The sequence below is a fragment of the Saccopteryx leptura genome, chromosome 2, assembly GCF_036850995.1.
Source record: "Saccopteryx leptura isolate mSacLep1 chromosome 2, mSacLep1_pri_phased_curated, whole genome shotgun sequence".
NCBI classification, from domain to species: domain Eukaryota; kingdom Metazoa; phylum Chordata; class Mammalia; order Chiroptera; family Emballonuridae; genus Saccopteryx; species Saccopteryx leptura.
Window position 1 is genome coordinate 169442883 of NC_089504.1, and position 25701 is coordinate 169468583.

The window sequence follows — 25701 nt, forward strand, 5'->3', positions numbered from 1 at the left end:
TGTCCTGCCTTACATCACCACGTGTGCAGTCAGAAATCAAAGCCAAGGAGGGATCTGCACGAGTGCGTTGGCTCCACTCGTCCAATCGCCAAGACTGCTTGCTGGGCTGCCCCCGAGTCCGGACGGCCTGGCCCCGCCCCGGCGGCGCTGGCAAGCTTCCCAGAGGCCACCTCTAGCCACAGCTGTCGGTGCTATTTGCAGCCCTGCACATCCTGAGAGCTCCCGTGGAGGGTGTGAGTAAGACACACAGCAGGGAGCGGGCCTGCCTGGACCACGGAAAGGGTCCCGAGGAATGACCCCACGCTAGGCTGCCCCTGAAGCCTCTGAATGTTAGCGGCCACCACAGGTCCCCGCCAACTGAAACAGAGTGAGTGGGCAGAAGTACTAATAGAGTTCGGAAATGAATGAACTTCCTGTTCCAGATTGCCTCCGTAGCCCACCTGTGTCACTCACCCTCTGTCACATGACTGTATTATGTGTGCAGGGCCTTTGGCAGCATCTGAAATCATCTTTCTTAGGTGTTTGTTGACTTGATCACTGTCTTCTCCATAGAACTGTAATCTCAGGAAACTATAATAAGCTGAACGTGGTGCCGGGCACTTGGTCTGCGTTGTTTGGCTCTGGGACTCCATCCAGAGCTGAGCCTGGTGCTGGGTGGTTTGTGAGTGAATCCCGATGGAGCAGGATGCCCTACTCGTTGTGTTTCTCAACTTGACATCTGCTTAATCTGTGGAGAGAAACTGGATTTCCTTGGGGTCAGGAAACTTATTCTTTCTGGTTTTATATATTTTCTAGTCCACAGTATTATCTGGCTTAAAAAAAAAAAAGTTAGTGGTATTTATGGTCATTACCATAATTGTTTAACGTAATAACCTCATGTCATCTAAAGAAGGTTAAATTACAGGGTAATTAGAAAGTCACAATCATATAACCTTTAGCACAATCATTTGGAGGATGATTTCCACCTAAAACTTGGTTAAAATACATTTGAGAAAGATTTGGTCAATTCAACAAATTTGACTTAGTGACAGATCCAACATAGTCTGTTGTATTTAATAAGAATTCAACTCATGAAGGAAGATTTAATGACATCATTGAAATTTACCTTCATGCATTAATGGAACTGAAGAAGTCTTTTTATTTTTTCTTAATATTTTATTTATTGATTTTTTTATTTTTTAGAGAGAGGGAGCAAGATCCTAGTTGCTTTACTTTAGTTGTTCATTGACTGCTTTTCATATGTGCCCTGACCAGGCAAGCCCTGGTTTTCGAACCAGTAACCTCAGGGTTTTTGGTCGATGCTCTACCCACTACCACCACAGGTCCTCTAAAACAAATATTCTCTAAACCTGAGTATTTTATACTCAAGAAAAAAATCAGCTGGAAAAAAAAAAGCTTGTCAAAAGTGACAATTATTTCTGATAATGATATGCATATCTGGAGACATTGTGAAAAAATATGATATTCACTGTACATTAGTATCCATTCCTTCCAAGATTTCAGAGTCCATAACTTATTTTACTATAATGATAATGAAATGTCCCCATTTCTTTGCTAGCATTACTCCAGACAACAGGGTGGTAGGGTATGTCAAACTAAATTTCTAAAAATGACTAGTATCCTATTCAGTGTTGGAATTTGCAATTTTCTGTGAAGTAGGAAATGAATTCATTCCTGGAAGCCTTATTTAGGCCCAGGTGCCCCAGTAGTCACATGCAGGAGCAAGCCCAGCTACCCTGAAACTGACAGCCCTACTGGAAAAAAACTACCACATCATTTGAACGGAGTTGGAAACAATCATGTAATTTGAATTGCATTTTGACTCTCTTTTTCTTAAAAGAAAGTGGAAAATAAAAATTTGTGTGAATGGACTTGTCTTGAAGATAATGAGCCCGGAGATAGGGGACTGGTAATGGAACAGCACTACCTACAGATCTGGGGAGACTGGGAAAGAATTTGGAGAGAGATGTGGGATGTGCACAGACCCTAGAGGTGGCTGAGGTTCTGACTGGTTTCCTCAGTGGCTGAAGGCACCCTGTTTCACTGGAGATTTCGGTCAAGAGAGGAAGGATTTGGAGTGACCAGCAGAACCTACCTGAGAGAAAGGGAGAGTCTGGGGTTGGCCTCATCACAGAATTTATTGATCAGGAGACAAATTGTTACCTGAGGGGTACTTTCATACCTTGGACTCTCAAGGAAGAAAGACATTTGAGTGAGTGCCCTGCTTTGATGATTTCTATGTTAGAAGTCATGCTACAGCTTAAGGTAGTGAAGGAACAGCTACATATACTGAATGGGACAATAGCAGGTAGTTGGAGCAACTGCATTTTGATCAGTAAAACTTTTACAAAACATTGAAAGATTTGTTTGTGCTAGGTATAAACTTAGATTTCACCCATTATTTTGATCAGCTTTATCATGAGTATATTTTGCTAGTTTATCCTTTATAATTAATCTTCCTCAGTCCTCTTAACTCTCAGAAGTTCTACCAGATGGTTGTTATTATTATTTTTTTTTAGCTAAAATTGGGTCCTGGGAAAGAATGCAGAGTAGATGATAAGAAGATGACTGTCATCTGACAATGTTCATTACGTACCTCACTGCCTTCCTCCCTGGAATTGAAAAGACCAGAAACTTAAGGTGACCCACATTCCTGAGCTCTTAGGAGGAAGAATAACAGTTTTAGGAATTCCTTAGTATTTCTGAAAATTATCAGAAGCTACTCCTTGTAAGTCTACTGTAGCAAAATCACAACACGCCAAACCTGCGGCAGGTTGCCTATCTCTAGAAAAATGCTTTCAGAGTCCTTTTCCCTGGTATGTGATTCCAAAGGGACTGCTTCATTTCGAAGGAAGTGCTTCAATTGAGCACTCAGGTCCCACCAATCAAAGATACGTTAACACTGGTAAAAAGTCTTCCCTAAAACGGGCCCTTCATCTTTGGTTATACAGGAGCTTCTGCTGGAGCTGAGGGCCTGTTACCCTCCTGACTGTTCTGGCCATCATCCCTGGCCTTGGTGTTGTCCACACTTCCCAAAGCAAGACTAGAACATCCCCAAACTCTCATACAATGTCACAGACTCTATGCATTCATCACACGTTTTTCTCCTGGTCTACAGAGAAGTCAAGTCCCATATTCTGACATGAGCGTTCATTTTATTCTTTTTTTTTATCCTTTCATTCTATTTGATGGTGGAGTCATGAACACTACTAAAGATATATTTGGATATTAATTTCTGTTTGTACCAGTGGCTTTAAAATAATTTTCCCACTTTAAAAAAGAGGAATATATAATAAAACAAACTGGAAATGATTAGTGAGGTTTTTGAAACATTATTATTAGCAATAACCTACTAAGGCTGCTTGGTCATAAAGATGAGAAAAAAAATAGATTTAGCCTAAAAATGAAGACATAACAAAAATAAATAAATAAATAAATAATCTACATCTCTGTTGGGTTTTTCCCACGTCAGTTGATTTTTAACCACAATTCTTAAACCTTCAACACCTTAACATTTAATTTTTCAAAACCTTCAAGTATTGGCCCTGGCCGGTTGGCTCAGTGGTAGAGCGTCGGCCTGGCGTGCAGAAGTCCCAGGTTCGATTCCGGGCCAGGGCACACAGGAGAAGCGCCCATCTGCTTCTCCACCCCTCCCCCTCTCCTTCCTCTCTGTCTCTCTCTTCCCCTCCCGCAGCCAAGGCTCCATTGGAGCAAAGATGGCCCGGGCGCTGGGGATGGCTCCTTGGCCTCTGCCCCAGGCGCTAGAGTGGCTCTGGTCGTGACAGAGCGACGCCCCGGAGGGGCAGAGCATCGCCCCCTGGTGGGCAGAGCGTCGCCCCCTGGTGGGCGTGCCGGGTGGATCCCGGTCGGGCGCATGCGGGAGTCTGTCTGACTGTCTCTCCCCATTTCCAGCTTCAGAAAAATACAAAAAAACAAACAAACAAAAAAACCTTCAAGTATTTATAATAGATACAGCTATTATATATAATAGAAATAGAATGTTATCATACAATGACATATCTCTAATTTTAAAAAATAAATATTATTTTTAATGGTCCATTATATAATTATCTGAGAAGCTTAACATATAAATTAATTACAAAATTTTGCAATGTTGACCTCTAAAATTTAGGTTTTTAAAAGAAACATGAAATTCAGCTGTGATCTCTATAGTGTAAAATTCAAGCTCATCAGTGAATGAAATATTGAGTCCTATGGGAATGACTAGAAGGTAAGTTTTTTTAATTAACAATCTCATTTTGACTTGTTGGTCACCATTAAAGAAAATATGTGCTCCCCAGAACTACTGATCTATGTCATAGCCTTAAATTATATGCAAAAATACAGCTAACTTATCTTAAGGAAAAAATTCTGGTACAAATGACTAATAGATTTTGAAACATATAATTATAAGAACAGTGATACAATGAAGTGAAAATCAAGAAAGCTATAATACTTTTGCAAATTTTTCAGTTTTTTTTTTCATTCATTCCAATTGTTGTACACATTCTCTTTTGAAGTTCTGCAATTGCTTGAATATAAAAGCTCTTTTGCCTGACCAGGCGGTGGCGCAGTGGATAGAGCGTCAGACTGGGATGCGGAAGACCCAGGTTCGAGACCCCGAGGTCGCCAGCTTGAGCGTGGGCTCATCTGGTTTGAGGAAAAATTCACCAGCTTGGACCCAAGGTCACTGGCTCAAGCAAGGGGTTACTCAGTCTGCTGAAGGCCTATGGTCAAGGCACAAATGAGAAAGCAATCAATGAACAACTAAGGTGTCGCAATGCGCAACGAAAAACTAATGATTGATGCTTCTCATCTCTCTGTTCCTGTCTGTCTGTCCCTGTCTATCCCTCACTCTGACCCTCTCTCTGTCTCTGTAAAAAAATAAAATAAGTAAAAATAATTTTTAAAAAAAGCTCTTTTTATCTCCATTCTGAAAAGTAGTAAAATAACAGAAATATAAAGAGAAATAGACATTTCAACCCAATGGCTCTCCAGGTTTTTCAGACTTCTCATCTGCTTGCTTCTGAAGGTTTACCACTTTCACAGTTCCCCCCAATGCTGTAGGCTTGAACCTTTATAAAATCTTAGAAACCATGTCCCTACTCTCTGTCCCTTATATGCAAAATTATCTGAACAATCTAAAAAGTTATGACATTTGAATGAAAACGTTTTGAAGACAGCGTGGGAAAACCAAATTTGGCTCATATTTGTAACCTAACAAAACGATCATGGGCACAAGGGTATGGGTAGAAGGAAAGGATAGTCATCTTAGCCTTATACATGTCATAATAGTAAAAACTGAGAATCTGTTTAAATGTCTAATAACATGGGATGGTATTTTATATTCATTCAGTGGACTACCATGCAGGCATTGAAAATAATATAGTGCCGAATAAGAATATGTGATGGCCTGACCAGGCAGTGGTGCAGTGGATAGAGCGTTGGACTGGGATGCAGAGGACCCAGTTTCGAGACCCCGAGGTCGCCAGCTTGAGCATGGGCTCATCTGGTTTGAGCAAAAGTTCACCAGCTTGGACCCAAGGTCGCTGGCTTGAGCAAGAGGTTACTCGGTCTGCTGAAGGCCCACGGTCAAGGCACATAGGAGAAAGCAATCAATGAACAACTAAGGTGTCACAATGAAAAACTGATGATTGATGCTTCTCATCTCTCTCGGTTCCTGTCTGTCTGTCCCTATCTATCCCTCTCTCTGACTCTCTCTGTCCCTGTAAAAATAAATAAATAAATAAATAAATAAATAAATAAAAATAAATTTAAAAAAAGAATATGTGATGATATAAACTTGTTTAAGGAAGGCTGTTAAGCCGAAAAAAATTCCTTACAATTAGAATGTTTATAAATATATTTTCATTTTTGCTAAACAAATATATATACAGCCCAAAGACAATCCAATTTAAAGGTGGGCAAAGGACTCATGTTAGACATTCCTCCAAAGAAGATATACAAATGGCAAAAAAACACACAAAAAGAATCTCAGCCCTGGTCGGTTGGCTCAGTGGTAGAGTGTCTGCCCGGTGTGTGGAAGTCCCAGGTTCAATTCTCTACCAGGGCACACAGGAGAAGCACCTATCTGCTTCTCCCCCCCTTCCCCTTTTTCTTTCTCTCTCTCTCTTCCCCTACCGCAACCAAGGCTCCATTGGAGCAAAGTTGTCCTGGGCACTGAGGATGCCTCCATGGCCTCTGCCTCAGGCTCTAGAATGGCTCAGATTGCAGCAGAGCAACTCCCCAGAGGGGCCAAGCATCACCCCTAGTGGGCGTGCCGGGTGGATTCTGGTCGGTTGCATGTGGAGTGTCTGTTGTCTGTCTGCCACCCTCCTCTCCCCCTCCCCGCTTCTCACTTCAGAAAAAATAAATAAATAAATAAATAAAAAAGAAGAATCTTAGTTTCACTAGTCCTTAGGGAAATGTAAATCAAAACCACAATGAGATACTACTTCATACCCACTGGGACAGCTATTATTATTATTTTTTAATGGAAATAGGAAGTGATGATGATGTGAAGAAATTGGAATGTTTATACATTGCTGTGGGAATGTAAAATGATTTTGGTAATCTCTCGAAAAATTAAACAGAATTATTGTCTGATCCAGCAATTCCACTTATAGGTATATACCCCCTAAAGAATTGAAAATGGTGATCCAACTATGTGTACAGGCATGTTCATAGCAGCACTCGTCACAATAGTCAAAAGGGGGCAACCAGCCAACTGTCCATCAACGGATGAGTGGATAAATGAATTGTGACATATATACACAATGGAATATTATTCAGCCATAAAATGGAATGAAGCATTGACACATAGTACAATGTGGATGAACTTTGAAAACATGTTGCTGAGTAAAAGAAGCCAGATACAAAGACCACATATTGTGTGATTCCATTTATGTGAAATATCCAGAACAGGTAAATCCATAGAGATGATGAAGACTGGTGTTGCCAAGGGCTGGGGGCGTGGGGGCCTCATGGGTATGGTTGCCTTTGGGGGTATTTAAATGTTTGAAACTAGATAGAGGTGGTGGTTGCACAACATAGTAAAGGTACTCAGTACCACTGAATTGTCACTGTAACATGGTTAATTTTATGTGACTCTCACCTCAGATTTTAAAATGTTATATTTTAATATTTAATTAATTAAATGTATATTTATACATGTATGACCTATATAAACCTGAAGGGCACACAGTATTTTTAAGCCTTTCTAATTAGAATGGTGATTTTTTTTTTTTTAATTTTCTTACTTGTTTTCTTTCGGTAAGTGTAAATTTTATTCAGAATAAAGGTAAACAGTTTTTCAAGTTATTGTAGAGTGTAGTGGACCAGAATCCTTCCTTCTACTTCTGGAGGTCCAGGCTGCTATTCTGAGGAGATGTCAGTAGCACCATGTCAAAGTTCGACCTTTCCAGCTCTTTATAATCAGGTAGTTTATAACGTTCTATAAGATTGGGAGTACTTTCGTTTTGTTTTGTCTGGAAGTGTTCTGAGACCAAGTAACGACAAGGAGGGAGGCTGGGGAGAAATTACAGTGATGGTGGCGTGCTGCCTTGCTCACATTTTACAACTGTAGCCATGGCATGAGAACCCAGGCATGAAAGTGAGGGGCCGCAAGGAAGCCTTCCAGCCCCTTGTTACCAACCTTAAAAAGAAAAGAACTCACACTATTTTTTTGCACCTGTGAGCCTGACACTGCTAGATTGTTTGACGCTGCTTGTGGTCCTTGAGCAAATCTCTGAGTCTCTGTGGGCCTACAGGCCGAACTGGCAGAGCCCTTTGCCTCTAATGTGCTATAGAAGCCTGCACTGGCCACCAAAGCATGGGCACCTTTTATTCCTCTTGTAAAAAGAGGCTTTGAGTCAGCCTCCCTGCTTCGCAGCCTAAGGGTGCCTAGCCCAGTCGCTACACCCAAGTTCCAGGCAGGCCAACCGCAGAAGCACAGCAAGACCTGAGCTTCTGCCTGACCAGGCGGTGACGCAGTGGATAGAGTGATGAACTGGGATGCCGAGGACCCAGGTTTGAGACTCCGAGGTCGCCTGCTTGAGCGCAGGCTCATCTGGTTTGAGCACAAGCTCACCAGCTTGGACCCAAGGTCGCTGGCTCCAGCAAGGGGTTTCTCCTTTTGCTGAAGGCCCACGGTCAAGGCACATATGAGAAAGCAATCAATGAACAACTAAGGTGTCGCAATGCGCAACGAAAACTAATAATTGATGCTTCTCATCTCTTCATTCCTGTCTGTCTGTCCCTGTCTATCCCTCTCTCTGACTCTCTCTCTGTCTCTGTAAAAAGTAAAGAATGAAATAAAATAAATAAATAAATAAATAAATAAATAAATAAATAAATAAATAAATACCTGAGCTTCCCTGAATTTCAGGTGGGGGCGGGGTTGCCATGTCTTTGCCGAGAAGCCTCCAAGCTCTCTCTCCACACCTTCTGAGCGTCAATACTGGTACCTGAGGATGTAGTGACTGGGCTTCCCGTCTTTCTGTAGGAGTACTCTCTCTCACCTAGCAGATACTTTCAGGACCTTTTATTCTCTTGCTTGGTTATGTTAAGAACATTTTATAAGATGATCTCTAATGAGAACACAATGAACAAAAATATGGTGTAGCCTGTAGTTAGAGATTCTATGCAACTCTAAGGAACGAAGTTTAATTCCACTTTAAGCCTGAATACAACTGTGTTTATAAATGCATTGGCATGTTTTCCATACCCTAAAGTACCATCTCCAGCAAGGAGGTGAAGCAGGGGTCCACTTTATCCCATTTAGGGTAGGTCCTCAGTATCCATTCCACTTTTTCAAGTATAACCAATCATCTCCTAGTGCCTGGAATCCTTCCCACACAGCCCTAGACTTCAATTTACAGCCAAACTTGAAGCTTTTCAAAAACAGTTGTAAAGATTGACAGTCTGCTAGAAAAAGCCCTCCCCAGGTAAAATTTCCTGACACTCTCATTTAGGACATAGGTTCTCAAACTTTTTGAAGTTGGGGTGCATTTAAAATCCTACAAATAACTGTAGGTGCACTATATACAAATTTCTGAGAAATACGTTATAATAATTAAGTCAAATATTAGAGAAAAAAATATAAAGTCCAAGCGTGCTTTTATGGTAATTAAACAAAATAAATACAATATTAAATTTATTCTGACATTTTATGTTACATTTTTTGAGTTATGCTTTTTAGAATTTGTAAGAGGGGATAAAAAATAAAAAAACGACAAAAAAAGTTATCTTTATATATAGATAGATACATTCTTAGTAAGATTTAGTAAATTCGGCAGGTCCCAGAGCAAACGTGTTTTTTCATTCTTGTGTTTATGAGAAACATGAGCCTGAAGTGTCCTAGCAATTTGTTCAATGTTTGGGCATATATTTGAAAGGCAAACTCTCATTTCCTTGTCAATACATTGAAGAATTCCTCTCCTCAACACATTTTACTCAATTAAGTGTTGAGGGTAGAAAATCCTAATTCACATATATAGGATATTGAAAATTGTAGTAAAATGTTCAAAGCTGTTTTAGATATTGCCACATATTCTTTTATAGCAGCAGTTCTCAACCTGTGGGTCGTGACCCCGGCGGGGGTGGTCGAACGACCAAAACACAGGGGTCGCCAAAAGCCATCGGAAAATTTCTTAATTTACACCAAAGAATAGAAGAAACTTGCCTCCAGTCTTTCAGAGAACATGGGGGTAGTGTAAACAATCCAGCACCACAGCTTAACAGCTTTTTGCAACCTAATCAGGCAAGTGAGGTGGGGGGTTGGGCGGACTGTTAGTTTACAGCCAATTCCCCACAACTCTGTCCTCCAAAAATCTAAACTCCAAAAACCCTGTTGGTTTTTGGTCCCCAACAGGCACATATTTCTCTGGACTACCATAGGGCACATCTGGAAATCTTCTAGGGTGCACCAGTGCGCCCTGGCACACACTTTGAGAACCACTGACATAGGATGTCAAATTAAGAAGGAAGTTTATTTTCACACTATGAATTACTTAAATATTGCAATAACTTTTTAGATAAATTATTTGTTCAGTAGTTTAAATAGCCAAGGTCTTTCACTTCTGATTTATCTTCTTGTATTTGGACAGCTCTAGACAAATGAAAACATTTCAGTATTTTTTTTTTTCTTTTTTTCCAAGTGAGAGGAGAGATAGACAGACTCCCGCATGCGCCTTGACTGGGACCCACTCGGCAACCTGTCTGGGGCCGATGCTCTGCCTATCTGGGGCCATGCTAGCAAAGGAGCTGTTTAACGCCTGAGGGCGAGGCTCCAAGGCCAATGAGCTGAACCAATCGAGCCATGGCTGCAGGAGAGAGAAAGATGGGGAAGGGGAGGGGTAGGGAAGCAAATGGTTGTTTCTCCTGTGCCGACTGGGAATCAAACCCAGGCCATCCACCAGCCAGGTTGACGCCTTACTACTGAACCAACTGGCCAGTGCCACATTTCAGTATTTTAATTTCACACCTTTTAAAAATTTATAGTTATTTCATGGAGCCTAAGAATAAACAGCAAAAATCTTGATTTATCATAAAAATCATTGCTAATATGCTTTATAGGAAGTATAGCTTTTGGGGGGTCAATTTGTTAGTATCTGCCAAAGTTGTAAACACAGGAATCTTGACTCAGCAATTCTACTCAAAGGTACCTAAAGACCTAAATGTGCCTAAGAAAAACATACTGAAGTTCACTGCAGTTAGTAAAAAATAGAAAATGGACAGTGGGGCATACTATGGAATGTTACATGTCTGAATTGTGACTAGAGAAAATAAAAATATGTACTTCATCATTTACAAGGACCTCTGCAACGTCCGTCCTCAGACTTGCTGATCACTACTGGCTTTCAGTTCTCACACCCAACCCTCACCTACCATTCCTGTCACCTACTGGCATAGGTGACATAATTCCCATTATTCCAGACCCATATTACTTCCCTTTTACTATGTGGAAGGTTCCAACCAACAGACACGCCTCTGGGTAGATACATTTCAGATCGAAAGTCATTAGAAAACGGGTGTTACACATTGCTGGATTGTGGCATAAATTGTGCTTGTGTCATTCTGTTATTTCTAGTGTACCACTAAACTGCAGCAGTCCTAGGGAAATACTTCGCCTTTTTACTCCAGGGAAAAACTTGGCTCAGACCCAGGGAATTTCCCAAATTATAGCAAGTGTTAACATCGCTGTTATCTTTGCTTGGAAGAGGACAAAACCAACTTGAATCTTCTGTTGCCTAGATATTCAAATAGTTTTGACTCTTAAATAGTTAAAAAAATAATTGAAAACACCAAAAGCTCAAATATGAGAGAACGTTTAAAATAACTTACCACACTCCTTATTAATGAAACAGCCTATTTACTAGCCAGTGATTCATACTCAAGTGAGTTAATTCCAAGGTTTAAGATGTATTTGATTTGTGCAAACTTGCAGTGCTACTATCACACACAAAGTGCCTGGCTGATAAAGAGCTGATAAAGGCCTTCTCAGGTGTGCTGCACCAAAGCGACCTAGATCTAAGCTTTTGTCACAGGTTATATGGTGCCAGAGGAGCTGACCACAATTTTCATTCATAAATCTCTAACTTCTGAGCAGTATTTACAATTCCCTCATCAGTGGGGGAAATACTTGAATGACTACACATTCATCTCTTAATTCTTACCCGTGACACATGGGACTCAAAAGATTTTTCATCAACATCTTGATCAGATTACAACTACTCAACAATAGTTCTCAACCTGTCCACTGAAGTGAGGAAACTATTATGTAAGTTTCAATCGGTATACTGATTTTTAAAAATGCAGAAAATTTAATACTAAAATTTATACCATTTAATCTTTTATGTTAAGAGCATCTTTATACCCGTGCTGAAACTATTCCTAAACATTATCTTAAAACATTAAAAATCCATTCAGTTTAACACTAAATCATCTAAATTACCTCCCACCTTCTTCTAGTTTTAGACACCCAAGTTCTAGGGGTTACTGTTGAATCACTAATGAAGTTTTCAAAGGGGGGGTTCTGTCCATTCCTTCCTGTTAAGATCTGAAGCCAATTAACTTTTCACACTTTGTTCAGATTCTCAACATCTTAAAAGTATTCATGACATACCCACTCAAATTTGTTTCCTTGAAGTCAAGTTTTCAACTTATAATGAAAATGTAGTTTTGCAGCCATAGCAGAAACCTTCACGTAAATCCAAGACGCAGATTTCTTCTACAAATTTGAATAAACTTGGACACGATGTCAGCCTTTCTTTTGAGGTTCTCATTTGGCTTAGAAAACTGGTTTTTACATTTATAATCACCATCCTCTGAGACTGCTTGGAATGTTTTACAAAAACCTATTTTTTTTTCTACCAGCCCATTAACCTACTTATAAGCATAAAGTATTTTTGAGAAAAAAAATTGCCAGTCAGTCCACATTTAAAGTGTTGCTAGTTGTCAGAAACAAGATTAAAATATGTACATAACAAATTCTTGAAATCTTAAGTGAAAGCCATTTAACTAATATTTAAAACCTCTGTAATTATTAGTTTATTAGTATCATCCAGGACTCAGATGTTCAGTATTCCTCCTGAAATTACATAAACAAATGCAAATGGAAAGATCCAAGTCAAAATTATATAACAAAACAGCACTCCATCACAAAAGCGTGTAAAATTACAAGAACACTATTTTAAAACACTGGCACTGTAAGAGAATGATGTCAAAAACCACAAAATTGCCAAATTGTTTCCTAAATGGCTAAGCAAATAAACATGACCCTAATAATAAATTTTGAATTTTATGAAGTCAAATTTAAATAAATTGGACAACTCATACTGTGATACCAAGTTTAAGTGTCTTCTTCCCTCATGTCTATTTGACTGATAAAGGGGCAAACCATATTTTGGAAAATATCGACTTTAAATGTGGCATACTTTAAAAGTTGGCCCATTTAATTAAAAATACCTTTAGTCAAGTTTCCTAAGCAATCCATATTAAAATAGGAGAAGACATTTAAAGCCAGCACTGTTTTTCAGAGCCTGTGTGCCAGTCTTGTATTTTAAGCTCACGCTTTTGGGAGTACAATCTCAGGTCTTAACGTGGGAACTGCAAATATAACTGCCATTACATGGTAATGGAAGCTTAAAAAAAAAGACGTCGAGTTCTCAATGTAAAGATTAGAACATACTTTTCTATTAGTCCTTCAAGGACAGACTTTCAAAATGTTTGATTCTAATAATCCCATGCTATTGAGTTGAGTGGTCACTTCTCACTTTGTAAATGTAACTGGGCTATGTGAAACTTGCTATCCACTGTTGATGATTTTAGACTTTCAGCTATGGATGAAAACGGTCTCAAGTCAACTCTTATTACCCCTCATCACAGATATGCAGGGTATGTAGACAAAAGCTTTTTATCAGCTAACTATATGAAAAGATAAACATTGTAATAAATCATAATGATCCAAAGTGGGCAAAAGCACAACTAGCTTCCCCTCAAAAAGAAAAATTTCAGACCTATGAAAAGGACAACAATACTAATAAAAAAATTGTATTTACTTAGAAGCATTCAGAATGTCAACAAAACAGCTGCAACTTTTTTTTTTTGCAATTACAGAGTGGTATTCGGTTAACAGAACAATTATTTCCTATAAGCTGCATCAGAGACAACTGAAAATGAAAATACTACCATCCCCATATATAACTAATTTGTGCTGTGCACCAAGAAGAACCTGCTTTAAATTTCCATGCCAATTTACAACCCCCATACTGTACCAGGCAAGGTTAGTGGCTATTGAAAATACCACCAGGACAGGGCTATCTAAAGACACATTCGGTAGTGTGTTAACTATACAAAAAAAGACACTGTACAGTTTAAAAACAAATCTTACACAGCCTTACATTTCAATTTTTTTCTTTAAAAGGAGTGAGTTGTGTACAGGGGGGTTAAATGCTTTATAGACAAGAAAAAAAACTGCGCTAGAACCAACTTATTCATCATCATCATCCTCTTCTTCATCTTCATCTTCTTCCTCTTCCTCCTCTTCCTCATCCTCTTCATCTTCCTCGTCTTCCTCCTCTTCCTTCTTTTTCTTGCTTTTTTCAGCCTTGACAACTCCCTTTTTAGCCACATCAGGCTTTCCTTTAGCTCGGTATGCAGCGATATCCTTCCAAAATAAGGGCAGGAGAAATTGGCAGGAAAGATAATACAGTTCAGTAAGGAAAGAAATAAAAGTAACATGGCAAAATTTTATGAAAAATCAAGATCCTAGTTATGCTAAAACACCACATATCTGAAGGCTCATGCCGGCTCCACAAAAAAACCCAGGACTCTGAAAAAATGCATCTAAAAATACTATGAGATGATTGTAATAAATATTCCATAGTTCATGGAATGACACGGTCTAGTATTTGCCATGTTATGCATCACTTAAGTAAAATTATTCACCACATCCTACCTTTCGTTTATCGAAACTAGAATGGAGAGCTTTGATTAAAGGGTAGACACTGCCACCTTCTGAATATAAAAAAGCATTCTACAGGTTCATATTGTCAGACTCTAATCCATAGTCAGAAATTGTCTTAAAAAGAAGTAATTTGCCAAAGTAAGCATGCAATTAGGTAAAGAAACAGAGAAATGAATACATTTTCCCAAATTAACTTAATAAGCTAAAATTTAGTATTTCAATTCAAAGTATAGAGGTTATAGTCTTCACATCAATTTATTATACGAACTTTAACTTTTTAACTTAAAACTAAGTTTTTTGGGTTATCTAAGGGAGAGAACATAAACGTTTTAGGATGTTTATGAAAACACAATCTATATTACTTTGTCCAGCCTATTTTTATATTGCGTGCCTGACCATTTAAGATAACTAATCTGACTCAAAGTACCTATCAAAATTTTCATCGATTTGGACTTTGGGAAATAACAAACCCAGCTTAAATGTATGGCCTTTGACCAGGTCAAATTATATAAAGTAAAAGAACATTCATAATGTGACTTGGTATACTATATAATTTGAAAGAGAGAAAAGGACTTAAGACTATATAGCCAGTGACATACTGAGTGTAACTGTAATACTGAAAACTGCACTACACCCCAAACGTTTAGAAATTCCTATGAAAATACACAATTAAGGTGAGGTACCAAGTATAATTACTCAACACCTGTGTACCCTTTCAGCATCACAACAGGCAAATCTGAACTCCTTACCTTTTCGTATTTCTCCTTCAGCTTAGCAGCCTTCTTCTCGTAAGGCTGCTTGTCGTCTGCAGCAGTGTTATTCCACATCTCTCCCAGCTTCTTTGCAACGTCACCAATGGACAGGCCAGGGTGCTCTCCTTTGACTTTTGGGCGATACTCAGAACAAAACAAGAAAAAGGCCGAACTACAACGACAAATTTCATTTTAGAATTTTTAGTTTACTCTCAAATGTGTTGTACTGACAAAAACTGCTTCTAATTTCTAGTATTAAGTGGATAGGGTGGCAAATGTCATAGGATGCTAATCATCCTTCATAACCAAACTCTGAGTTACAATTATTTAACTCACGACACTAAACACACTACTGATTATTTTAGAGCTCCAAAACAACATTCTGCAAATTATATAAGTTATTTCAGATAAATATTTGAGAAAAGACTCAAAACTACATTTGGAAATATACGAGGTGAAGAAAAGCAAATGTCAAATTCAAATGGTCTGGCTAAACTACTATCCCACAGGAATTTTACTTACAATACTTAAATATACCAATGTGAGCCACTATTCGCTAACAAACTTTTATTATACACTCCAAACCCACAGGTGGCTTGCTGAACTTCTGATTCTTGCTGCAAAACACGTATTTAAAGAAAAATGTCAAGATACTTACGGAGGCCTTTTGGGTGCATTGGGATCCTTGAACTTCTTTTTTGTTTCCCCTTTAGGGGGGATATAAGTTTTCATTTCTCTTTCATAACGGGCCTTGTCCGCCTTTGCCATGTCTTCAAATTTTCCTTTCTCTTTAGCAGACATGGTCTATGAAAGAATTATTTGTAAACGTAAAGTCAGAGACAGAATTTTAATAAATTTTCCTTAGAAACATTAAAACGAATAAAACCAGTGTCCTTAGCTATTAAGTAGCCTGTTCTAACATTATCACTCATATTATACAAACATGGAAGATTTCTTTAAAATTCTCTTTTGGTGTTGACTTTCTTTTTGTATGTTTGAAGCTCTTACCTTCCACCTCTCTGAGCACTTCTTAGAAAACTCTGAGAAGTTGACTGAAGCATCTGGGTGCTTCTTCTTGTGCTCCTCCCGGCAAGTTTGCACAAAGAAAGCATATGATGACATTTTGCCTCTCGGCTTCTTAGGATCTCCTTTGCCCATGTTTGATTACTTTTCTAAAAAGAGGATAAATGTTCAATATTAGCAATGAAACTAAGACATTTAATTTAAGAGCACTTTAACTTCTCGGAGTGTATGAAAACTAAGACACTGGTTATTTAACACAGGAATGACATCAACCTCCTACAATATCAAACCAAGAAATGGTAGTAATAGCCAATTCCTAGTAGAGGCAATGTCAAGCAGAAAACGGTTCTTCGGTGGGATCTCAAAAAGTCTAGACACAATGGTATGCGCATATAGTGCCTGTTACTCATTAGTCCGTAAATAATTAAACGGCCATTTAGATTCTTTTTAAATGTAAAAAGACCATTTAAAACCAACAAAACCAAATGCCAGAAAACTAAAGTGCTGACTTGTGGATTTGAACGACCTAAGGAATAAACATGTAGGAGCCTAAGTTACAGTAAGCAGGCCCTTCCCAATAACGGGCCTACACCATTCAAGTTTAGCCATTACTTGAAAAACATTCGCTAGGCACAAACTTTGCTGGGACGAGTGGGCGGGCAGGCCGCCCGGCTCGGACCCGGGCTGGGGAGGCGGCGGGGTGGGCACGGCACCACCGCACCGCGGGGCAGCCTGTTTCCTACGGGCTGGCCCGAGATGTCTCTCAGTTCTGAACAAACACGTCCCGTCTGAAGTTTCTCGAGTAAACAAGGACGAGGGACAAAAGCCACTCCTGCTCACAGCTCAGGCTGCCCCCACCTCCAAACGGGGATTTTTTTATCCATGCATGTTGGGCCGGGCGGAGCGGGCTCCCGGCGCCCAGGCTCCGCGCACCTTCCCGCCACTCGGCACCAGGAGTCCGGGGGCGACGCGGGCTCGGGGCCGCCACGTGCGCCCGCCGCCCCCATTTTGTCGGGCTCGCCGAGAGAGAAGCCCCGCTCGAAATGGGGGCTGGCTCCGCCCGCGGCCGCCGGCCCGGAGCGCACGGAATGGCCGCTGCGCGTCTTCCCCGCCTGCGCCGCCGCGAGGGCGAGCGCGAACATGGCTCCTTCCCTTTGTGTGTGTGTGTGTGTATGTGTGTGTGTGCGCACGCGTGTATAAGAGTGTGTGTGTGTGTGTGTGTGTGTGTGTGTGTGAGAGAGAGAGAGAGAGAGAGAGAGAGAGAGAGAGAGAGAGAGCGCGCGCGCGCGGGCGGGTGCGCGGCGCGCTCCGGCGCACGCTCGGCCATTGCGGCCGGGGGAGGGGCGGGGGGCGCGCGCCGGACCCTCCCTCCTCCCTCCCCGCCCCTCCCCCGCCCGTCCGCAGCCGCCGCCGCGCCCGTCTCCCTCCGCGGCCCGCGCGCCCGCCACCCCCGCACGGGGATCGCGGGGCTGGGAGCGGGGCGAGGAAAAAAAAAAGTTGCCTCCAAACTGCGCGCCCCGCTCCCCCGCCCGCTCGCCGCCTTGTTTTCTCCCCGCCGGCAGCGCCGGGCGAGTCAGCCATATTCCAGCGGGCGCAGGGCGCCGCTCCCCCCGCCGCCGCCGCCGCCCGGGCGCAGGCCGCCGGGCCCACCGCGCCCGCCCGCGCCCGGCTCTGCGGCGGCCGATGCAGCCCGGGGAGGCGCCGCCGCCCGCTCAACCGCCACGGCCCCGCCGCCCCCCGCCGAACGCTCGGCCCAAAGGCTGAAAACACATTAAAAATGTTTTTAGTAAAAAAAAAATTTTTTTTGCAGCAGTCAGCGCGGACGCCAGCGGGCGGGCGGCGCGGGCGCGGGGCTGCGGCGCTCGGCGAGCGGGACCGGGAGCGGGGTCCGGCGCGGGGCAGGGCTCGGCGCCCCGGGCTCGCTCCGTGCGCAGTTTCCCCCCCTCGTCCCCCCTCATCCGCCTTTGTGTGGATCCCGACCCGCCGCTCCCGGCCGCCGGATCCCGCTGCCGCGCGGCCCGGGCGCTGCCGGAGGTGCCCTCCCCGCTGCCGTGCCGCCCGGGACTCACCCTCAGCGAGCACAGAGTCGCCCAGTGCCCGTCCGGCTCGACTTGCCCCGGCGCTGTCTCTATGGAGCTCAATGTACTGCAATGGCTGTGAGAGCGGGAGCCAGACGCAGCCTCCTCACTCTCTCCGCTCTGTAACATTACTCTCCAGCCAGCGCGCCTCCTATTGGCTACCGCCAACTCACGGGACTCGCTCATTGGCCCGCTCCCTCCCATTGTCCTGACCAGAGCCCGTCGGCTATTGGCTGTCTCCGGGGACACGTCATCAAGGATTGAAACAGCGCGCAAATCTGAATGTGTGTGGATGCCGGGCAAGGAGGCTGAGGCGGGAGAGGCAGAGGCAGAGGCAGCAGCTGCTACGGGAAAGCGAGCTCTATGGTGTGTGTGCCTGTGTCTATCCCGAGCCGGCCCCACGCCGGAGCGGCCGCCGGAGCGGCGCGGGCCTGACTTCTCCACGAGAGTCTCGAACTCCTCAAGCAAAACAGACACCCACATGCCTCCCCCCCTACCGCAAACTCACTTGCAAAGACGTTGAGAAAAGAGACCCCAGAATTTCAACAGACCCTCAAAAGTGAGGGAAACAGTCTGAGGTCCCGTGCCCTGAAAACCTGGGTTCCTACCAGTGCAGAGGGTTGAAGGCAGCAAGATTGGGGCCCCTCGACAGCATGTGGTTGCATTACACTAGATCTCTGCAAAGGTAGAGCTTTTCGTATAAGAAAGTGACATGATCCGGTCGGCCGGTTTTAAAATGCCCCCTTTCTGGGCTTCTAAGCCGTAACGTCAGGCTTGCTGAGCAGCTGAAATTCTGACTCGCTGCACAGGCATTCGGTTTCACCCCTTTTGTTGGTTTGATCGAGTTTCACAGCGTGTTTAGAACTTTTTATTTAAATACAAAGCACTGTCTTAACTTCCTGGAAATCGAATAATTATTCCTTGTAATTAAAGCACAGCTATTTCTTTTTGATATGGGGCACTCCGGCAGGAAATGTTTGCGAGGGCCTGCTAGAATTAACAAATTCATTAAAGACTACGTTTTTAACTGTTTGGCTATTTTATTTGACTTGGTGTGGATTACTGTTATAATCAAACGAATCCTTGTGATGCTATCTCCCCCTCCCATCACACCACTTAGTGCATCCATGTACCTGCTCTAGGATTACAGAAACTGTAGGGATATGGTTACCTGAAGGACTAGATGAAGGAACGGAGTTCTATACCCAAATCCACAGGCTGTACTTTCTTCTAGTTTACCAAGCTGGCTGGTAGTAATAGACACATTTATTATGTCTGTAAAGAAAATGTGTTAGCTGTATGGACCAAACAGCTGAAGACCATACACATATATTAATGCTTTATGAAACTGTTATCTAGCTCTCCTTAGCCTGAGCAGAACACACTCATATTCAGTTATAACAGACTTCTCCCTTTTCACCCCTCCAATGCTATGATTATACACTTTTAAATCCACCAGCCAACTCCCCCTAATGTAATTGATGAATAATTTTCAATCCTTTTCATCTCATGGCACAAATAAACTAATTAGTGAAACTGCAGCACACCAAAAATATATTACATCTAACAAAAAAATAGAGATAATTTTGATTAATTCACACCTGATGGCCATTGTTCCGTTGGCTGTTGTCATTTTTTTTATTTGACAATCTAAGGGAAAAGAGGTCAGTGCCCCTGACTAAGTAGTCCAGTATTGCATGTTTTAAAAATTCTTGTGGTTGAAAATTGCTGTAATAGATCAAAGTTAATCACTTTATTATGATCTTTTTATTTCTTATATCCACTATAAGCATCCATAACCTAATGTATTCACTCTACGTTATTCAGGTGTTTGAGAATCAGCTTAGATAACCTTTCTTGACCTATGATTTTAATGTTTATACCTTTTTGTATACATGATTGGTCTCAGGAGTTAGAGTCTTGATGAACAGATAATACAGAACACATGCACATGAAAAAGTATATAATATATAATCTTAAAGAATACATAAAATAGTATAATGCACACTCAGTTAATTTTAGATGACTACTTTTTACACTTTTATATTGTTATTTTCACATGTATTTACTTTTATCCACTTTAGTAATCACGCTTTATTTGAATCTAGATATTTATTTCAATTCTGTTTTGCCATTTCACTTGATCTTAGCCAAAAGGCCGAGAAGCGATATGTTTTGCCATTTCAATGCCCATATTACAAAATATTCATGACACACCAATTAACACTTTATATCAGCGGTCCCCAATCCCCAGGCTGCGGACCAGTACCGGTCCATGGGCCATTTGGTACCGGTCCGCAGAGAAAGAATAAATAACTTACATTATTTCCGTTTTATTTATATAAGGTCTACCGGAAAGTTCTGTCCGTTTCTATCACAACAAGTTTCGACACGTAAGCACATGTTTATTTGGCGCATGTGTGCCTCTCTATTTTTATCACTTAATGTATACATACTGACGAAGCAAATTAACTAAAACAAAGTTGATTCACGTTAGTCTTATGTGTGAAGCGATAGTGTACCCATGGCTACTGATAAAGTTCATTTATGCCACTGTAATTTTTACAAATTTCAGCAAGGAAGAAATGCTATAGAATCATGTCTGTCGCATCCACCATATTCCCCGGACTTAGCATCCTCAGACTACCACTTGTTTTTGTCCTTACAAAATTTTTTGAAGGGCAAAAAACTCAAAAATGAAGAAGATATCAAACAAGCACTAGTTCAATTTTTCGCATCAAAAGATAAAACATTTTTCAAAAATGGAATATACAAATTGCCCTCATGCTGGCAAGAAATCATTAATAATAATGGCAATTATATTATTTAATAAAATTTATTGACAGTAAGAAAAATTTGTATTTTGTTTTATCCCAAAAACGGACAGAACTTTCTGGTAGACCTTATATTTAAGTCTGAATGATGTTTTATTTTTTTAAAAATGACCAGATTCCCTCTGTTACATCCGTCTAAGACTCACTCTTGATGCTAGTCTCGGTCACGTGATACATTTATCCGTCCCACCCTAAAGGCCAGTCTGTGAAAATATTTTCTGACATTAAACCGATCCGTGCCCAAAAAAAGGTTGGGGACCACTGCTTTATATGACACCCATGATAGGTGCTTTTCTTTCTCTTCCTCCCCCCCCACCCCTTCTCTCTCTCAAAATCAAGAGGATAAAAAGGAAGGAAACTTTTAAATAAGCCCAACAACTTCTAGCTCTAGTCCTACAACCTTGATGTTTTCTTATTTATATTAGACCCTGTCCTTCTTGAAAATAAATCATTAGCTACAAATTTGGCATATATTTTACCAAATATATGTTATTGGATGTTTTATCCCAAATACAGATTTGTCTAATTCAAAAAGCCTAAACAGAAAGCATTTAAGATCTTGCTCCCGGCATATGTCGCCAGTTTGGCTCAAATAAACTCATAAAAAGTAAAAGAAAAAAAGAAAAGAAACCTGAACACCCTCTCCCATGCCCAGTTTAGCCAAATGAATTACAGATCTTCATTAATATGGTTTATGTTCTTCCTGAAGCCTGCTTGATCTCCTCTGGGGTAGGTGAAGTGCCTGTCTTCTGTGATCCCATCCTATAGTATTTTGTATATTAATTACTGGGCTCACAATTGTAACTATCTAGTCATGTGTCTACTTGTCCCTCTGCACTGTGCCCCTTACAGGCAAGAACTCTATCTTACCTTTGTTTCCCAAACACCTAGCGGAGTGCCTGGCCTATAGCAGGCACTAAATAAAATCTGTTGAATAAATGAATTAATAGCTGAAAGAGTGCTTACTAAAAATTATTGTTTTAATCTTCCTCTTCCATCTTTGGAGACAAACATTTGGGTCTCTAAATCAGAACGTTAGAAAATAGAATAATAATTAATAAGTAAATGTTAGGATACTAAGATTGAAGATAGATGCCAATTACACCTCATTCTTATAACTTAAAAAGAGGATAATGAACCCTGGCCAGGTGCTCAATTGGTTAGAGTGTAGTGCCAGCTTGCCAAGGTTGCAGGTTCAGTCCTCGTAGGGACTGAATCAACCAATGAATTCATAAATAAGGAACAACAAATTAATATTCTTCCTCTCTCTCTCCCATTTTTTCACACACTCTCTCTCTACTCCCTTTCCTCTCTCTCTAAAACCAATAAACTTTTAAAAAAAGAGGAAGATGAAATTGAGAGGCTCAAAGGGAGCTCAAATATAGATAAATACTAAAATTTTTGGTATTTACCAGTTCCCAACTAGGTCAAGGTTACTCCTTGTTGGACACAGTGAACTATAGCAAGCCAAATAGAATTTATCACAAAAACTGCCAGAACGTCTGCCCAAAGGTTGCTTCCAACAGGCCTTTGAAACTTAACTCTAATGTAAAAAGAAAACATAAAACACAGATGAGGGGTTGCACGTCTTTGGCTGAAGGATATTGATTTCTCCCATTGCAATGAATCCTAAAGTTCAGCTATATGAAGCCTCTTGTTTCGCCTTCTTGAACAAGGTCAGTTTCTGAAAAAGATAGAAAACAATAAACCAAAATGTATGAAGAAGGCAACCATACTTAAAACGTTTATTCTTTCTTTCTTTTCTTTTTCTTTTTTTTTTGGGGGGGGGGAGGAGCAGTTGCTGAAAATAAAGGAGGGAGGAATTCAGGAAAAGAAAGCACACAGGTTTGTGAAGGCTGGCCTACACTGAGTTCCAACCCCCCACCCTCATCCCATTCACCACACATGGGCCTCTGATAGCCACTAGGGTCTGTGCTCAGTTTCCTCAGCTCTTAGAGCTGTGATACCTTACCTAACTTGCAAGGATGTTACAGAAGTGAATAGACAGACACCAAAGGTGAAGGAGGAGAAGCAGTGTTCTCTTTGTCAGTATGTGGAGAAGGGGAACCTCTTCCTGAACTGCTTAAGTCAGTGGTTCTCAAAGTGTGTGCCAGGGCACACTGGTGTGCCCTAGAAGATTTCCAGGTGCACCCTATGGTATTCCAGAGAAATATGTGCCTGCTGGGGACCAAAAAACCAACAGGGTTTTTGAAGTTAAGATTTTTGGAAGACAGAGGTGTGGGGAATTGGCTGTAAACTGACAGTCTGCCCAATCCCCCACCTCACTTGCCTGATTAGGTTGCAAAAGGCTGTTAAGCTGTGGTGCTGGATTGTTTACACTACCTCCCATGTTCCCCGGAAAGACTGGAGGCAAATTTCTTCTATCCTTTGTTTGGTGTGAAGTTAAGATGATATGTATGGTGGGGGTTTTCTGCACTCAACACAATTAGGAGTAAAAAGAGAGGAATTCTTCAATGTATTGATGAGGAAATGAGAGTTTGCCTTTCAAATATATGTCCAAACATTGAAGAAATTGCTAGGACACATCAGGCTTATGTTTCTCATAAACACAAGAATGAAAAAACTTAACACACTTGTGCTGGGACCTGCCCAATTTACTAAATCATACTAAGAATGTATCTATATATATAAAAAGATAACTTTTTTGTTGTTTTTTTTATTTTCTAACCCCTCTTTTTTATGAATTCTAAAAAGCATAACTCAAAAAATGTAACATAAAATGTTTTTTAATGTCAGAATAAATTTAATTTTGTTATATTTATTTCATTTAATTACCATAAAAGCATACTTGGACTTTACATTTTTTTCTTTAATATTTGACTTAATTATTATAACATATTTCTCAGAAATTTGTATATAGTGCACCTAATTATTTGTAGGATTTTAAATGCATCTCGACTTCAAAAAGCTTAAGTACTTGTGATTGAGCTCGAGTTTTCTGCCTGAATGTTGTGTGCGAGTGGGAAAACCAGCGGCCTCAGCTGCAGGCTGCATTGATGGCACAGACAGGGAAAATATACAAAGCTATTTTATACCAATACTTTCTCTAGAATTGGACTAGTTCACTGGTGAGTAAGAAAAAAGTACTTGGCCTGAGGTGGCGCAGTGGATAAAGCATCAACCTGGAACGCTGAGGTTGCTGGTTTGAAACCCTGGGCTTGCCTGGTCACAGCACAAATGGGAGTTGATGCTTCTTGCTCCTCCCCCTTTCTCTCTCCTTTCTCTCTCTCTCTCTCCTCTCTCAAATGAATAAATAAAATCTTTAAAATAAGGTATTAAAAGAAGGAAATATCAGACCTTTAAGAAAAGGGAAAATATCAGACTTTTTCTTAATAAGAAAGGGAAAAGGTCATTAGTAAAAGATTTTATAAAATGATGATCTAAATTCAGAAAAGACCACTATTTTAATTTTTTTGAGAGATAGTGAGAGAAGGAGACAGGAAGGGAGGGTGAGAAGCATCAGCTCGTAGTTGTGTCACTTTAGTTGTGCATTGATTGTTTCTCTTATGTGCCTTGACTGGTGCCAAGCCAGTGTTCCCTTACTCAAGCCAGCAACTTTGGGCTTTTCATGCCAGCCACCTTTGGGCTCAAGCTGGTGAGCTTTGGGATCATGTGGATAATTCCTCTGCTTCAGCCAATGACCCCGTGCTGACAAGCCTATGCTCAGAGCCAGTGACCTCAGAGTTTTGAACCAGCAACCTCAGTGTGCTAGGTCATTGCTTTATCCACTGCTCCAAAACAGGTCAGGTAAGATCACTATTTTATGTCTTGATCTAAATAATCACATAACATACCAAATTCAGCTGTCCTATTAAAAGTGACATAGACCTTAAAAATAAATATCTCAACCGCCCTACAAGACTGACTATACTCAGAAAGACAGATAATGGCAAGTGTGGGTGAAGATACGGAGAAGCTGGAACCATCAGCCACTCTGGAAAACAGTCTGACAGTTCTAAGTTTAAACATAGAGTTCCCTATAAATTACCCAGCAACTCCACTGCTAAACATGTACCCATGAAAAACAAAAACATGTCCACCCAAAAACATGTACATGAATGTTCATAGAGGCATTATTTGTGATAGTCAAAAAGTGGAAACAGGGCCCTGGCCAGTTGGCTCAGTGGTAGAGTGTCAGCCTGGCGTGCAGAGGTCCCAGGTTCAATTCCCGGCCAGGGCACACAGGAGAAGCGCCCATCTGCTTCTCCACCCCTCCCCCTCTCCTTCCTCTCTGTCTCTCTCTTCCCCTCCCGCAGCGAGGCTCCACTGGAGCAAAGATGGCCCGGGCGCTGGGGATGGCTCCTTGGCCTCTGCCCCAGGCGCTAGAGTGGCTCTGGTCGCGACAGAGTGACACCCTGGAGGGGCAGAGCATTGCCCCCTGGTAGGCGTGCCTGGTGGATCCCGGTCGGGCGCATGCGGGAGTCTGTCTGACTGTCTATCCCTGTTTCCAGCTTCAGAAAAATACAGAAAAAAAAAAAAAAAAAGTGGAAACAACCCAAATATCCATCAGCTGATGAGTAGATACA

At 41.3% G+C, this 25701-nt stretch overlaps 1 protein-coding gene and 1 long non-coding RNA gene across 4 annotated transcripts in view; both read right to left on the minus strand.

Moving 5' to 3' along the window:
- Positions 1 to 12525: 12525 nt before the first annotated feature.
- HMGB1 (high mobility group box 1) lies at positions 12526 to 18458 on the minus strand. 2 transcript variants are annotated; one of them, XM_066369291.1, is made up of 5 exons: positions 18312 to 18458; positions 16228 to 16391; positions 15878 to 16023; positions 15217 to 15391; positions 12526 to 14167 (listed from the first exon to the last, which is right to left on the minus strand). In XM_066369291.1, exons 2-5 carry the CDS (start codon positions 16375 to 16377, stop codon positions 13991 to 13993), a joined length of 648 nt encoding a protein of 215 aa, XP_066225388.1. In that variant the 5' UTR covers positions 16378 to 16391; positions 18312 to 18458; the 3' UTR covers positions 12526 to 13990. The 2 variants fall into 2 exon arrangements, with proteins under 2 accessions (XP_066225388.1, XP_066225389.1); XM_066369292.1 differs by lacking the exon at positions 18312 to 18458 and adding an exon at positions 17101 to 17249.
- Positions 18459 to 21064: 2606 nt separating this feature from the next.
- Positions 21065 to 25701, minus strand: part of LOC136395112 (uncharacterized) — a 123078-nt gene continuing 118441 nt past the window's right edge. For both annotated transcript variants that reach the window (XR_010749270.1, XR_010749269.1), the window contains exon 5: positions 21065 to 22838. This is a non-coding gene — a long non-coding RNA (uncharacterized lncRNA). The remainder of the gene's footprint in view (positions 22839 to 25701) is intronic.

What these genes read in the sequence shown, in the direction of transcription:
- HMGB1 (XM_066369291.1), bottom strand. Translation starts at nt 16,377, where the DNA reads ATGGGCAAAGGAGATCCTAAGAAGCCGAGAGGCAAAATGTCATCATAT. An exon ending in AGTGCTCAGAGAGGTGGAAG is followed by an intron (nt 16,024 to 16,227) that starts GTAAGAGCTTCA and finishes ATTCTTTCATAG; the next exon opens with ACCATGTCTGCTAAAGAGAA. An exon ending in AATGCACCCAAAAGGCCTCC is followed by an intron (nt 15,392 to 15,877) that starts GTAAGTATCTTG and finishes TTGTCGTTGTAG; the next exon opens with TTCGGCCTTTTTCTTGTTTT.